Raw genomic sequence first — 12545 nt, forward strand, 5'->3', positions numbered from 1 at the left:
CAGCCACCCTGTCACTGCGCTGAATGTCCCTGCTGCCACCTGCTGGGCATCTACCTCAGCTTTTCTACGCTGAGTGGCTTCTGGGCCCTTGTCTCACCTATATTGGGTAATGACCATTGGGTCCTCTGGGCCACAGGGCCCTTTCTTGCTATTCTTGCTGACACTCAGAATTTGGCTACCAATTGTTTTCCAACAGGATTTTGGGGAGCCTGGAGTTTCACGAGTCTTCTGGTCTTGGCTACCTGATCCTGAGGGCTGTGATCTCCAGCCCAGGAGCTGGGGGATGGGCTGATGCTCCATGGAGTGTGGGAGTGAAGTGGGGAGGAGAGACCCTGGGGCAAGGACAGACAGAGAAGGAGGACGGGGACTCCCCTTATTGGGAGGGCTCTAAGCACAATAGGTCAGTTGGTGGACATGCGAGATCAAGATGTCAGGAGCGACCTTAGCCCATCACATGGGACGGGGGGCAAGACCATGTCCCCTGGACCGCAGGAGGAGCTGAGTGGGAGGTGGAGGCAGCTGAATCTCTAGACCCCGCCCACCAGCCTGCCCGCTGGGGCCCCTCACCGATCACGTAGTCGCCGAAGCCTACGGTGCTGAGGGTGATGAAAGAGTAGTAGAAGCCCTCGATGTAGCTCCAGCCCTCCATGTGGGAGAAGAGCAGCGGCGGCAGCAGCAGGAAGAGCAGGAGGCCTGCAAGGAGGGCACCGGAGCCCACCAGCCACCGTGCCTTGCCGGGGTCCTGCGGGGTCCACAGCGCCTCAGCCCCCTGTGACCTCTGCCAGTACTCGAGCCGAGGGAGCAGACAGCTTGGGGGGCTGAGCCGGAGGCAGGCTAGAGCTTTCCCTGGTAAGGGGGCTGCTCAGGAACCCCTTCCACTGGTTCACTGTCCCCAGGTTGTGGGCCAGGTACCTGTGCCCTGGCTGCCCTGTGTTTTCCTGTCTTCTAGGTCCCACCTGTCTCCCCCTCTGATATCCCTTTATCAACCAGGATCCCATCCTGGGCAATGATGCCCCCCACCAGTAACCCCTCCTCCCACCTCTCCCCATCAGTGACCCAGATTCCCACTGCAGCACCTCGTTCTTGAAGTAACCCAGCCCCTGCTCCCACAGCATCCTCACCTGCCAGGTGCCCCCCAGCCTGCGGGCGCAGTGGTGTACTCCCCGCTGCATGAGATGCCCCAGTCGGTTGAGCACCACGAGGTTGAGCGGGATCCCCACAAGAGCAAAGAAGATGCAGAAGAGTCGGGCGGCCATTGTGTGGGGACTCAGGTTGCCGTACCCTGAGGCGAGAGGGGCACTTCAGGGGCCTGTCTGCTGGGCCTGTCCACTCCCTACCACACTCCCCACCCCTGGCGGACCCCTGGGGCCCTCCTTCTAACCCAGTCTGGATGGGGGCAGCTGGTCCTCACCAAGGCCTTCCTTTCCTGTGCCCGGCACTGCAGAGGCCTCGTGCATTCATCCCCTCACAGCCCCCCTTCCAGCTCGAGATGCACCACTGTTTACAGATCTGACAGCCGAAGCTCTGGGAGGCGAGGCAGCACCATGAACTCAAACCCCCTGAGTATGAGGGTCTCATCTTTCCTCTCATCACTTCCTGCCTCCCTGGGTGGGCAGGGGGATGCAGGAGAGGGCCAGGAAGGGACAGACTCCAGCTGCTGCGCCCTGGGGGATCTACTGTGCCATCCCAGCTGTGGCTGGGCGTACTGTCTGCAGGCTGCTTCCAGCCACAGCCGGGTTCTTACAGTGGCCATGTCTGCACAGTGCAGACCTCCTTTTGCAAGCAGCCTTTGCTCGGGGCTCCCCATGGTTGTGCAGAGACATCCTCAGAGAAGCAATGCAGTCTGTAGATCCTCCCCCACAACGTCCCCCCCGAAGCCTCCTACCTTTCTTCTCTCTTTCACAGGTTATCTTACAGTCTGAGGCTCTCGCCACCTGTTCCTGTTCCTTCTACTTTATCTTTCAAATCCTCCCACCCAACATATCTCTTGCACATCTGATTCTGTCTTGATACCTGATTCCTCTAAGACCCAAACTAATATGCCTGGGCTCCCCACCCAAGCCCTGTGGAAGGGCAGGGCAGAAGATAGAGCATCAGCAGACCCAGGGGAGGTGGATGGTGGGGAGGGGTCGAGGGGAGCATGAGACATTCACAAAGGACTCTGTCAGCCTGAACATTCTGCCTTGTCAGCTTCTGTGTCCAACCTTCCTTGGTCACCACCACAAGTCAAACCTGATTAGACCATTACCTGAGCTATAACCCTTCAGGAGTCTCATGTCTGCTGGGGACAGTCCAAACTCTCACCCAGCCTATCTCTGAGTCTCACATTCAAGTTACACTCCTGCCCTATTAATCTCCCAGGCCCTCTCGTGCCTTTGAACATGATAATGAAGAGCCAGTGTTTCCCCTTGCCCACCTGTAGATGACCCTTCAGTAGAACAGCTCCTCATTCAGGGTTCCCTGGCACTCCGCCCAGGCTTGCAGGGGAATGAACTGGGTGAGAAAGCTTTGTTTCCATGTCTGCCTCCCCCAGGTATTGTGAGCCCCTCAAGAGCAGGGCCTAGGCCTTAATCCTCTTCACATTCTCAACAACTGGCACAAGATCTGACCCTTACTAGGTGCTCACCACCATGTGTGTGTTGAATAAAGACAAGTTCGAATGCTGAGTAAATGAATGAATGAGGAAATATTAGGTTATTAAGTATGAAATGTCTGATTTCCTTCAGTACTAAATTTGACAGTTGATATCTCTGACATTTCACTTTGACTATTTTTTTTATTGTGAAGGTACATCCTCATTCTTTCAAATGCGTGTTTTGGCTTGTGATTATCTTTCAAACTTTTTTTACAGCAATCTTTGTGAAACCAAGTATAAATCAAAACTTCATGTTATTTTCGAATGAAGTGTTTGGGAAGGATGTAGCTAATGAATGCACAGTACATGGATGATTTGAGAAATTCCACTGGGATGATCTTAATCTTGAAAATGAATCACGTGGGTGACCTAAGACCAAAGTGGATAATGATGAGCCGAAAGCTGTGGTGGAAGCAGATCCATCTCAACTGAGGCGTGAATTAGCTGCAAGTTTTGACATTACTGTTCAACGATATTGGACCATTTGAAAAGTTTAAAAGAAACCTTTTAAAGAAACTGGATAGATGGGTTCTGCATGAATTGAATGAGCATCAGAGGAGAAAGTGTTTCAAATCTTGCCTTTCTCTTTGCTGTCACACGACACCGTATTATTATCTGCGATGAAAAATAGATTCTTTTTGACAATCGTTAAGTGTTCAATGGTTGAATAAAGATGAAGTACTGAAACACAGCCCCGAAGCAAATATTCATCAAACAAAAGCTAATGGCGTGTGTTTGGTGGTCCAGAGCTGGTCTTATCCACTACAGCAGCGGTTCTCAACCTGTGGGCCATGACCCATAGGAACTGAGAACCACTGCACTACAGCTTCATGATTACAGAGGTTGCCTGCTGCAACCATCTGGATGAAATAATGAGGATGCTCCCACTTAAGCAGCTGAGATTGGTCAATAGAGACAAAGCCCATCCTCTGATAAGACAACGCTTGACCACATGTCATAAAATCAACGCTGCACAAACTACAGAAGCTGGACTCAGAAACTCTGTCGTCCACTATATTTACCAGACCTTGCACCAGTGGAGTATCCCTTCTGCCAGGCATTGGACCATTTCTTGCAAGGAAAAATATTTCAATCTTAATAAGCCGTGGAAAACACCTTTTGTGATTTTATAATCCCTTGTTTTCCGGGCTTCTTCACTGTTGAAAGGACAAAACTGTGTTGATAGTTTAGGCACATACTTTGATTAACCTTACTGCTTCCTGTTTGGTATATAATAAAGTAAACTTTTGATTTGAAATCAGACATTTCAAACTTAATGACCTAATATGTGAATGAGTGTGTAAGTAAATGAACAAATGCCTCCCACCCTGCCGCATATCATTGCCTGACATTCCTGCTCCCTCAGATGGGGTCAGCCCACTCATACCCTAAGTTCCCCTGGGCTTTGTATAGTGAAACTGGGCATTTCCATTTCCTCCATCCACCTCACTGAGGGTCCTGAAAGAGGCCAAATTAGTGTAATCCAGAGCATAGGCTTTGGAGTCTGATGCACTTCCTAGGTCTGAATCCCAGCTCCGCCCCTTGTGGGTTGTGGAATGTCAGCAAATGGCTTGACCCTTCTGAGCCTGTTTTCTCATCTGTAAAATGAGAATGTTGACATCCACCTATGGGTGGTGTGGGGATGAAATGAGACAATGGAGGTGTGCTGCAGATGGGACTGTGGGCTCTCAAGCTTCTAGTGTATACAAAGTGCTAACTAAATGTTTGTTGAATGAATGAATGGATAAAAAGATGGAACTCCACTGACCTGGCTTCTGAACTGAGGACTTCCAAGGCCTCTTGAGAGGCCTCTAGAGGCCCCGTGCTCCTCCCTTGTTGGTCTTTATAGCTTTCTTCTCCTATAGGAAGGGGGTTCTCATTTCTGGTGGCACCTAGAGAGAGGTACATCCCTTAATTTCCATCCATCTCTCCTCCAGCTGTGAGTACACACCAAGTTCCATCCTCTGTCCCTGGGGTTCTTTCATTCCCTTCTCACCAGCAGGATGGTGCTTAGATTCTAGCCCATGGACGCCTATAGCTTGCTAAGGCTGATATTAAGTGGGATTTCCTCCTCCCCATCATGCTCCGTCATCCCTTGGGTCAGCACAATCAGCAGATGTCAGTAAAACCCTCACCTACCTGTTGAGTGCTGGGTACCCACCTCTCCATCCAAGTCATGCCTCCTGACTGTCCCTCTTTACCTTCCTAGGAGCTCTGGGAACCCTGTAAGGCCTGCATGATTGGGGTCCTCCTCTGAACTCTCTCTGAACTTAGCCCTAGTTTCCAGCTCTCTGCAGGCACCCAGACCTCTCACATGTAACCCATCTCCCCATCTTCCCCACATAGGCCAGTCTCTCCTGCCTCAGTGCCTTTGCACTTGCTGGCAGAAGGGTCTCTCCTCAGACGTCTGCAGAGCTTACTCCCTTATTTTGCTCACATTTCTGCTTCAATGTCACTGTATTAGCAAGTTCTTCCATGGCCACCCCATCTATAGCAGCCCCCCAATCACTAAACTGGCTTTAACTTTCTCCTCCCCATCATTCTCAGTCATCCCTCAGCCACCTTAACTGTCTAACTTTCTCTAAGCACCTTCCACCACCGGATGATTATCCAGGTACCTGTTTATTCAGGCATGTCCCTTCACACTAGAGGGCCAGCTCCCCAAGGACAGGGCTAGCTTGTTTGGTTAGCATCACTTCCTCAGCACCCAGAGCAGTCTAGCTCACACTAGCTACACAATTTATCTGCTGAATAAATAGATGGACAAACGAATGAACAAATAAGCAAGCCAGGGATGCAGTTTATAGACGAGGCGTGATTTCTGAGCTCAAGCCCATCCTACTGGCTCAGAAGTATTTGTGTGCCTGTCAGACCCTCTTTCGTTTTAGGACCTAGAAAGTACAGCCCTTACAGGGCACCAGTCCCAGGGTGATGGGGTTGCCAAAGTGGCTTCCCTCAGCCGTGCCTCTCAGAATACCCCTCCCTTCTCTTTCAGTGTCCCAGATGCACCCCATCTCCCCACTCCTCCTGCTAGCTCTGAATTTCTTCCGTGCGCGTGTATGAGAGAGAGAGAGAGAGAGAGACAGAGAGAGAGAAAGAGAGAATCACAGAATCATGACCCTATTGTCCAGTCCACAATGGCTATCCCCTTGTTGCTTAGAATTCCCACCTTGTAAACCCTCCAAGGGAAGACACTATTAAAAAGAGCAATGCAGTGTTCTAGCTGGGTTTCAAGTTCCAACTCTGCTGCTCACCAGCTATAGGACCTTGGAAGTTGCACAGCACCCCAGTGCCTCAGTTTCCCCATGTGTGACATGAAAATAGTAAAACCTATCCTTGCCGGTCACAAACTGAGATCTCAAAAATCAAAGTGCCTGGCACAAGAATACCTCAACTGTTTTCTGTTGTACTGTGTGTGTGGTGGGGCAGGGTCCTCTGTCCTCTGCCCTCCTCTCTCAGAGATGGCTGAAACTGCATAGAAAGGAAGGATCGTGGGAATAGTCCAGGCTAGGAATGGTAGAGATGGGAAGAGATGGGCTGTGAAGCTCTGAATTTCGTGGGCTGAAGCACAGGCCTGGGGCAGAGGGTGTAGGAAGGTCCCACACATCTGGGAGGCCTGACCCACCTACCTGTGCTTCGGGACCTGCTGCTGCCATGGGACTCAGTCTGTGCTGAGTGCATATTTAATGGAGTTCCTTAGCGTGGCAGAGTTTAGTGAGCACCCACTCTATGTTGGGCCCTGTTCTAGACCCTGGGGATGTAAAGATGAAAAAGTGACATCCTGCCAGTCCCTCTGGGAGTCTGGGGTCCATGAAGTTGGGGGGGCCTCCCAAGCACGCTTGTCTCGAGGACCGCCCAGCTCCTGTGCAGCCCTGAGATCCCCTTCTGAGAAGCACTGCCTGGTTAAAACTAGGTGGAGAGTCCTGTGTGTGCTCTGCCTCACCCCATCCTGGAGAGGACAAAGGCTGGGATACTGGTGTCATGGAGAGAAGACCCAGGCTGGCCAGGCGGTGGGAGGCGGATGCCGCGTCACCGCTGGTGTCAGCCTGCCACCTAGTGGTACATCTAGTGTCATGCAGGGGCTGGGGCAAAGGGGAGTAGGGGCGGCTTGTATGGTTTTTCGGTTTTCAGAGCTGCGGGGATCTAGCCTGTTCTTCCCCTTCTCCTTAGAGTAGCCCCCAAGTATCCTCCTGGGACAAGTTCTGCCTCAGCCATCCTGTGGGGCAGGACTAGCCTAGGTGTCCCCGTGTGTGTGTGGGGTGTGGGGCGGGAATGGTGATGGGATTTGAAGGGCTATAACAGCTGAGGAGAGGCCTCGGTTTTTGTTTTGTTTTGTTTTGCTTTGTTTTCTTCTGCTGCCAGGGAGACAGGTGGCCAGTTGCTCTTGGGAGCAGAACACCTCTTTCTTTAGATTTATGCCCCTCATTCCTTTACAACTTTCCCCTCACCTCCCCCAGCCACCACCCCGGGACTCTGTGCTGGGCGGGCTGAGCTGAGGACACCACGACACTTGTAGTGCCCAGAGGCATCTTTTTTGCTCTATCTATCTGGAGATTTCTGCTTCTTGAAAGACTATGTGAGGCAGAATCCTTTAGAACTGTGTTCCTCAGACTTGAACATTGTGCATGAGTTCCTGGGAGTCTGGGTAAAATGCAGAGGCTGAGCCAGCAGGTCTGCAGTGAGGCCCGACGTCGTGCTCCCAGGTGGTGTCCATGCTGTCCACTACACTGTGATGTTTGGATTCATGAGGCCCTAGGAGACGCCTCCAAAGGACAACTAGCCCCACTGCACCTCGGGGAGAGGCCCCCACCCTAACCCCATCCACCCTGGCCCATCTTGCCCTTACCGATGGTGGTGATGGTGGACACGGAAAAGAAGAAGGAGCCCACAAACTCCCAGCGCCCCATGCTGGTGGTGTTGCTGAGGAGGCTGGCCCCGTTTTTGTATGCCTGGATGATGTCCTGGGGGAGAGGCTGCAATGACCACTGTGCTCTGTGGGGGGACTGGGCTCCTGCACCCCAACACACACACACACTGCACACTGTCCTTGCAATCTCTCTTCCATCAGCCCAGCCAGGGCAGCATGTGGGCAGCAAGGGAGGCATCCCAGAGGATGGTGAGTGTGTGTGGACATGGGACAAATGACAGGGACTTGGAACAGGTGAAAGAGCAGGGCCGGGCGGAAGACAAGAGGACTGCTTGCTCTTGGCCTTGAGGAATTTGAGAAGTTGCAGGGGAAGAGCTGGATGGATATCACATTCCTGGAGATGTCTGAAGCCACAGGAGGGTTGAGGGGATGAGGTGGAGCAGGAAGAGGTTGGGGGGAAGCCTAGGGGGCTCTTAGATATGAGGCCTGGTGGGGCACAGATCCACCCAGAGGCAGCCCTCAGGGTGGCTGACAGCCCCAGCCGTGTGCTTCTATCGAAGCTGTCTGACCTTCAGTTTCTTCCCCTCCAACAAGGGGGTGGAAAGAGTACCTACCCCTGAGGGAGGTGAGACTGAGACAAGTTAATGTGTCAAGCTCTAGGCACACAGCATTTACTGCTATGGTCATCAGCACAGTCATCCTCCTCCCCCCCCCCCCCCCCAGCACCTTGGAGTTCACTGCCTTAAAGTCAGACAGCCTCAGCATTAGGGCGGAGCTGATGTATTTGCAGAAGTTTGCAGGTGCCGGTTGGAAGAATCACGTTAGGCCCCTAACAGAGATGTTCATACCCCGCCTACCTCCAGACCCTACTGAATCATCCGAGTTCGAGGGTTCAGAACTCATCTCTGCTCCACTCTCGGTCCCTTCACACTCTGACACATTTCCCTGCTACCTTCTGGGGACTGGGTTTGGGCTGGAGAGCCTGGGGCTGAGGGCATACCCTCCTCTGCGGAGGCGCCACCGTGACTGCCAGGCAGGGATTCTGGGCTGGCGTGCAGCTCTCGAGGCCCGGGTTCTGGGCTCTGGGAGGAAGAGGTGTGAGGACTGAACCAGGACCCAGGACGAATGCCTGGGTCAGTGGAGCACCTGCCAATCCGGCGTCGCTTGGGTGGGAAGAGACATCCACCCTGGCGGAATGCCGGGGCCGGGGAACCCTCCCCTGCCTGCTCCGCCCCCTGAGTCTCTACCTCTGATGAGTAGGCGGGGAGAGACCCCGGGCTCCTCCCTCTCCTGCGCCTAGCCGGGTCGGGCCTCCGCTGCTGCGGCGACGACGCACCGGGCCCTGGGTGTCCAGAGACTCGGAGTAAAGCGGGCTCCGCCAGAGAGCGGCCCTGCGCCGCTCTGGAGCCGACTCCGAGCACCGTGAGCCTCCTCTCCGCTGCCGCTGGCCGGGGCAGAGCGCCTTGGAACCCCTTCCATCCACTCTCCCGGACGGGCCCGCCCCTGCCCTCCAGGGGTCTTGCTCATCCTTAGACGCGGGCCAGCCCCGCTTCGATCCGCGTCCCCAGTTCGCATATTCACGCCCGGGTTCGCCCTCTGGAAGGCGCCAGGAGTGCCCTTTCTTTCTTCGCCTTCTGTCCGACCCCAACACCGTGCCGCGCTCCCACTGTCACCTGCCACACCCCCGCCAGCGGACCAAAAGCCCCCTTTCCCCTTCTGGCTCAGTCGGTTCTGCCGGCTTCTAACCGGGGGAAACGCGCCCCTGTCGTCCTCATCCCCAAATTCGGATGTGTGCTCCCCGTGCCTCCCGACTGGACCCATTCATGCACTCCGGCCCGCTAAAGGAGGACTCGGAGCCTGGCGTCGCGCAACCCTGTAGCTAGAGCCAGGGTCTTCTCCCCCCGGGTTCCGCCCCACCCTCCAGTCCTCCACGCGCAAAGCCCGTCCCGTCGTGCCCGCGTGTATGCTCCCGGGGTTTCCCCGTCCCGGGCCTGGCGCTCTCGCTGTCGCCTGGTGCACCCCACGCTGCCCTGCCCCATCCCACCGCGCCCGGGCCGACCCCGCACGCCCCTGACCCGGATCAGCGAGTCCAGCGCCGGGCTGTCCAGACACGTGAAGTTCCGCAACATCTCCCACTTGTCGCGCTGGAAGCTAAGGCTGGAGAGCTGCGCCGCCCGACCCTCCAGCGCCCAGAACACGCCAGTGCCCAGCGCCAGGTAAGCCAGGTAGGCGAGCAGTAGGAATATGGTGCTGGGCACGGCGCAGCGCCTGCCCCTGACTTTGGGCGCCGCCCGAGCTCGTGGTCGGTACATAGCGGGAGAGGCAGGGAGCTGAGCTCCCGGGAGCCGGGAACCAGGACTGAGGCGGAGAGAAAGGCCAGGAGCCCTGCTGGTCCTTCTTCTAGCAAACGCCTCCCTGTGCAGTTTCCCCTGCAGAGTACTGGGGAATGGGACAGCCCTGCCCCACCCTGTCTTGGGATCCAATCCTAGGGACAAAAAGAGGCTCTGTGTGGGGCATTTGGCCCCGCCTCAAAAGTGTGAGGCTTGTCCACCTCCCAAGCCCAGACCAAGAAGGAGAGGGCTGCTGGATGACCGCAGGCGCTGAGAGGAAGGGGCCCAGAGCCTCCCAGCACTTCCTGCACTGAACAGTGGGAGGGACTCTTGGAAACCACACTCAGGGGGAAGAGAAAGTGGCCCAAGTTTATTGTCTCAGGGCCCCTGCCCAAGCCCTGGGACCTGGGGCTATCTCAGAGGGCTTACTATCTGTCAGGTCCTCCCAGGATCTCCCACACTACTGTCCTTTCCTTTGTGTCCCCCCAAAGAAGGACCCCAACTGACTGCAACTTGCCCATGAGCTTGGGAGGCAAGGGTGGGGGGCTTGTTCTTTCCCTGCTTCTGAGAGCATCCCCCAAGTCTCCCCTCCACCCAGAATGGAAGAAGGGTCCAGGACGTGTAAAGAGTCTTGGGTGTCAGGAAGTCCTGGGGTGTAAGCTGGGTTTCCCTGGCTGCGGTCAATCCTTCCCTGGGTGTTCTTCCTGGAGCCTCCTCGGCTTCACAGTCTTGCTGCAGTCCTGCCCGGAGGATCCAAGCAGCCTATGGGCATACTTGCTGTTGGGGAGTGGTGAGCCAGGGCTAAAGTTTCCTGTTCTTGGTGAGATTGGGCCTTGGGATGGACTAGTCTAAATTTCTCCTCTCCCTCTGACCAGAGATGTTGCAGTCTGGCAGGAGAAAGGCCAGGCCGGGAAAGCACATTCCCAAGGGAGGCTGGACCTCCATAGAGCTCATTTTCTGGAAGGCTCCTGGGATTTACTGGCTCTCTGGCTTCCATGGGGTACATGGAAAGGTTCTTAAGAAGGCAAGCACCCAGAGGGAGTGATTGGGTTAAGGGTGTGCCTTGCAGGAGTCAGGGGAGGCCACGTTCAGGAAAATGGGGGGATACCTAAGAGGTCCTAAGTCTTCTTTAGCCCTAGATCTCTCAGCAAAGGGGGCTGGCAAGCCTTTCAGCTGAGAGTTCCCTGAGGGCAGATACTATGTTTTCACTAAGACTGTCCCAAAGTCTGGGCCCAGCTCCTTGCTAGCCGCTCCCACAGGCTCTTGTCATCCTCTAGGTCTGTTCCTGTCATAGCATCTTAGGTGCTGTCCTGGGGCTGCCCCTCTACGTGTCTAGTCCTCCCACTTGGCCAAAAGCATGCCAAGGGCAGGGACTTCCACTGCTGCATCCTCAGAGCCAGGCACAGTACCTGCACGTAGTGGGGGCTTGGCAGGTGCACACTATGCACATAACAAATGAAGCAAAAATGAAGTCACCCTTTGTTGTTTGTATAAGCTGTCCTGGGGGAGGAATGGAGAGTAGAATAGAGATCTGGCTACAATGACCCATGTTAGACTTTTCCAGGCTACATTTGAGGGGAAGGTGCTCTGGGATGAAGGTGCATGCCTCATTCCACACACAAATCTTTGATCCCATCTTTACATCTCCCCTCTGTTACTTTCTTGGGCACGTCTGTCTCTTTTCTCTCTCTGGGGAGCTCCCAAGACTAGCCCTGGGTGAGAAGTGAGTGGGGAGGGGAGGCAGAAGGGCAGGAATGCTCCAGGCATATAGGGTGAGCTGGGGAGGTTGGGAAGAGGTCGTGGGGCCACCCAGGGGCCTCATGCAGAGATGGGTATTTTCTGAGGTCTGGGAAGCCCACTGGGGTCAGGGGCTGACTTATCCTTGGGGCCAAGACCCCTGCTGAGCAGCCAGAGCTGGGAGCACCTGTGCAGAAGCAGAGGGCCCAGTGGGAGGATCAGCGCCAGCCAGGCCAGGCCCAGGAGGATCCAGACAGCTGTCAGGCTCCGGTACATGGAGACGTAATGCTTGCTGGGGTCTGTGCCTGCCAGGGAAGGCGACAGAATCATGTCTGAGGGCATGGCCACCCCAGGTCTCATAGGGGCCCTCACCAGCCGGCATGCTCTCCTTCTTTCTCATAACTGGGATAGGCATAGGATGTCACTGGGGGAAATCGCAATGGGACCCAGACCAGAGCCTCCCAAGGATGTCGCTGAGAATCCACAGTGGCCTCAGAATAAGTAGGGGCTGTCTGATCCTTGGTGATTATCTTCAGCTGACATCTCCCCAACTCCCCAGACCCAGCCGGCCCACCCCATGAGATACGTGACTATCTCCTTCTCACCGACAACATAGTCCCCAAAGCCAATGGTGCTGAGAGTGATGAAAGCAAAGTAGAAGCCCTCGCTGAAGCTCCAGCCCTCCACGTGGCTGAAGATCAAGGGTGGGAAGATGAGGATGACCAGTGTCCCCAGGATCAGGAAGAGAGCCAGGCCCAGGACCTGCAGTTGCTGGGAGGAAGGGAGTCTGCACCTGAGTCCACTTGAAAGGCTCCTGGGGTGTGTAGGGTGGGGAAGTCTGTGGCAGACTTGGGAGTAGGCTGCGTATAGCTAGTCTCCTTCCCCATCCTGCAGTCTATGGCAGAAGTCTATTCGTGATCCATAGTGATCTTGCACTACTTAGGGAGAGATTTGGGCAGAGGCATTGCGGGGGGGG

General features: G+C 55.0%; 2 protein-coding genes across 2 annotated transcripts in view; both read right to left on the minus strand.

The window, feature by feature from the left end:
* KCNK17 (potassium two pore domain channel subfamily K member 17) overlaps positions 1-9926 on the minus strand; it is a 14361-nt gene extending 4435 nt beyond the window's left edge. The window contains exons 1-4 of the mRNA XM_003789165.3: positions 9578-9926; positions 7482-7596; positions 1122-1282; positions 568-742 (exon numbers count right to left, since the gene is read on the minus strand). Of these exons, the coding sequence (XP_003789213.1) occupies positions 568-742; positions 1122-1282; positions 7482-7596; positions 9578-9814 (688 nt within the window). The 5' untranslated portion in view covers positions 9815-9926. The remainder of the gene's footprint in view (positions 1-567; positions 743-1121; positions 1283-7481; positions 7597-9577) is intronic.
* Positions 9927-11650: 1724 nt separating this feature from the next.
* The window catches only part of KCNK16 (potassium two pore domain channel subfamily K member 16), a 6679-nt gene continuing 5784 nt past the window's right edge, over positions 11651-12545 (minus strand). The window contains exons 4-5 of the mRNA XM_003789166.2: positions 12175-12340; positions 11651-11874 (exon numbers count right to left, since the gene is read on the minus strand). Of these exons, the coding sequence (XP_003789214.1) occupies positions 11651-11874; positions 12175-12340 (390 nt within the window). The remainder of the gene's footprint in view (positions 11875-12174; positions 12341-12545) is intronic.

Source organism: Otolemur garnettii, unplaced genomic scaffold, assembly GCF_000181295.1.
Source record: "Otolemur garnettii isolate 467f Iridium unplaced genomic scaffold, OtoGar3 scaffold00031, whole genome shotgun sequence".
Lineage (NCBI taxonomy): Eukaryota > Metazoa > Chordata > Mammalia > Primates > Galagidae > Otolemur > Otolemur garnettii.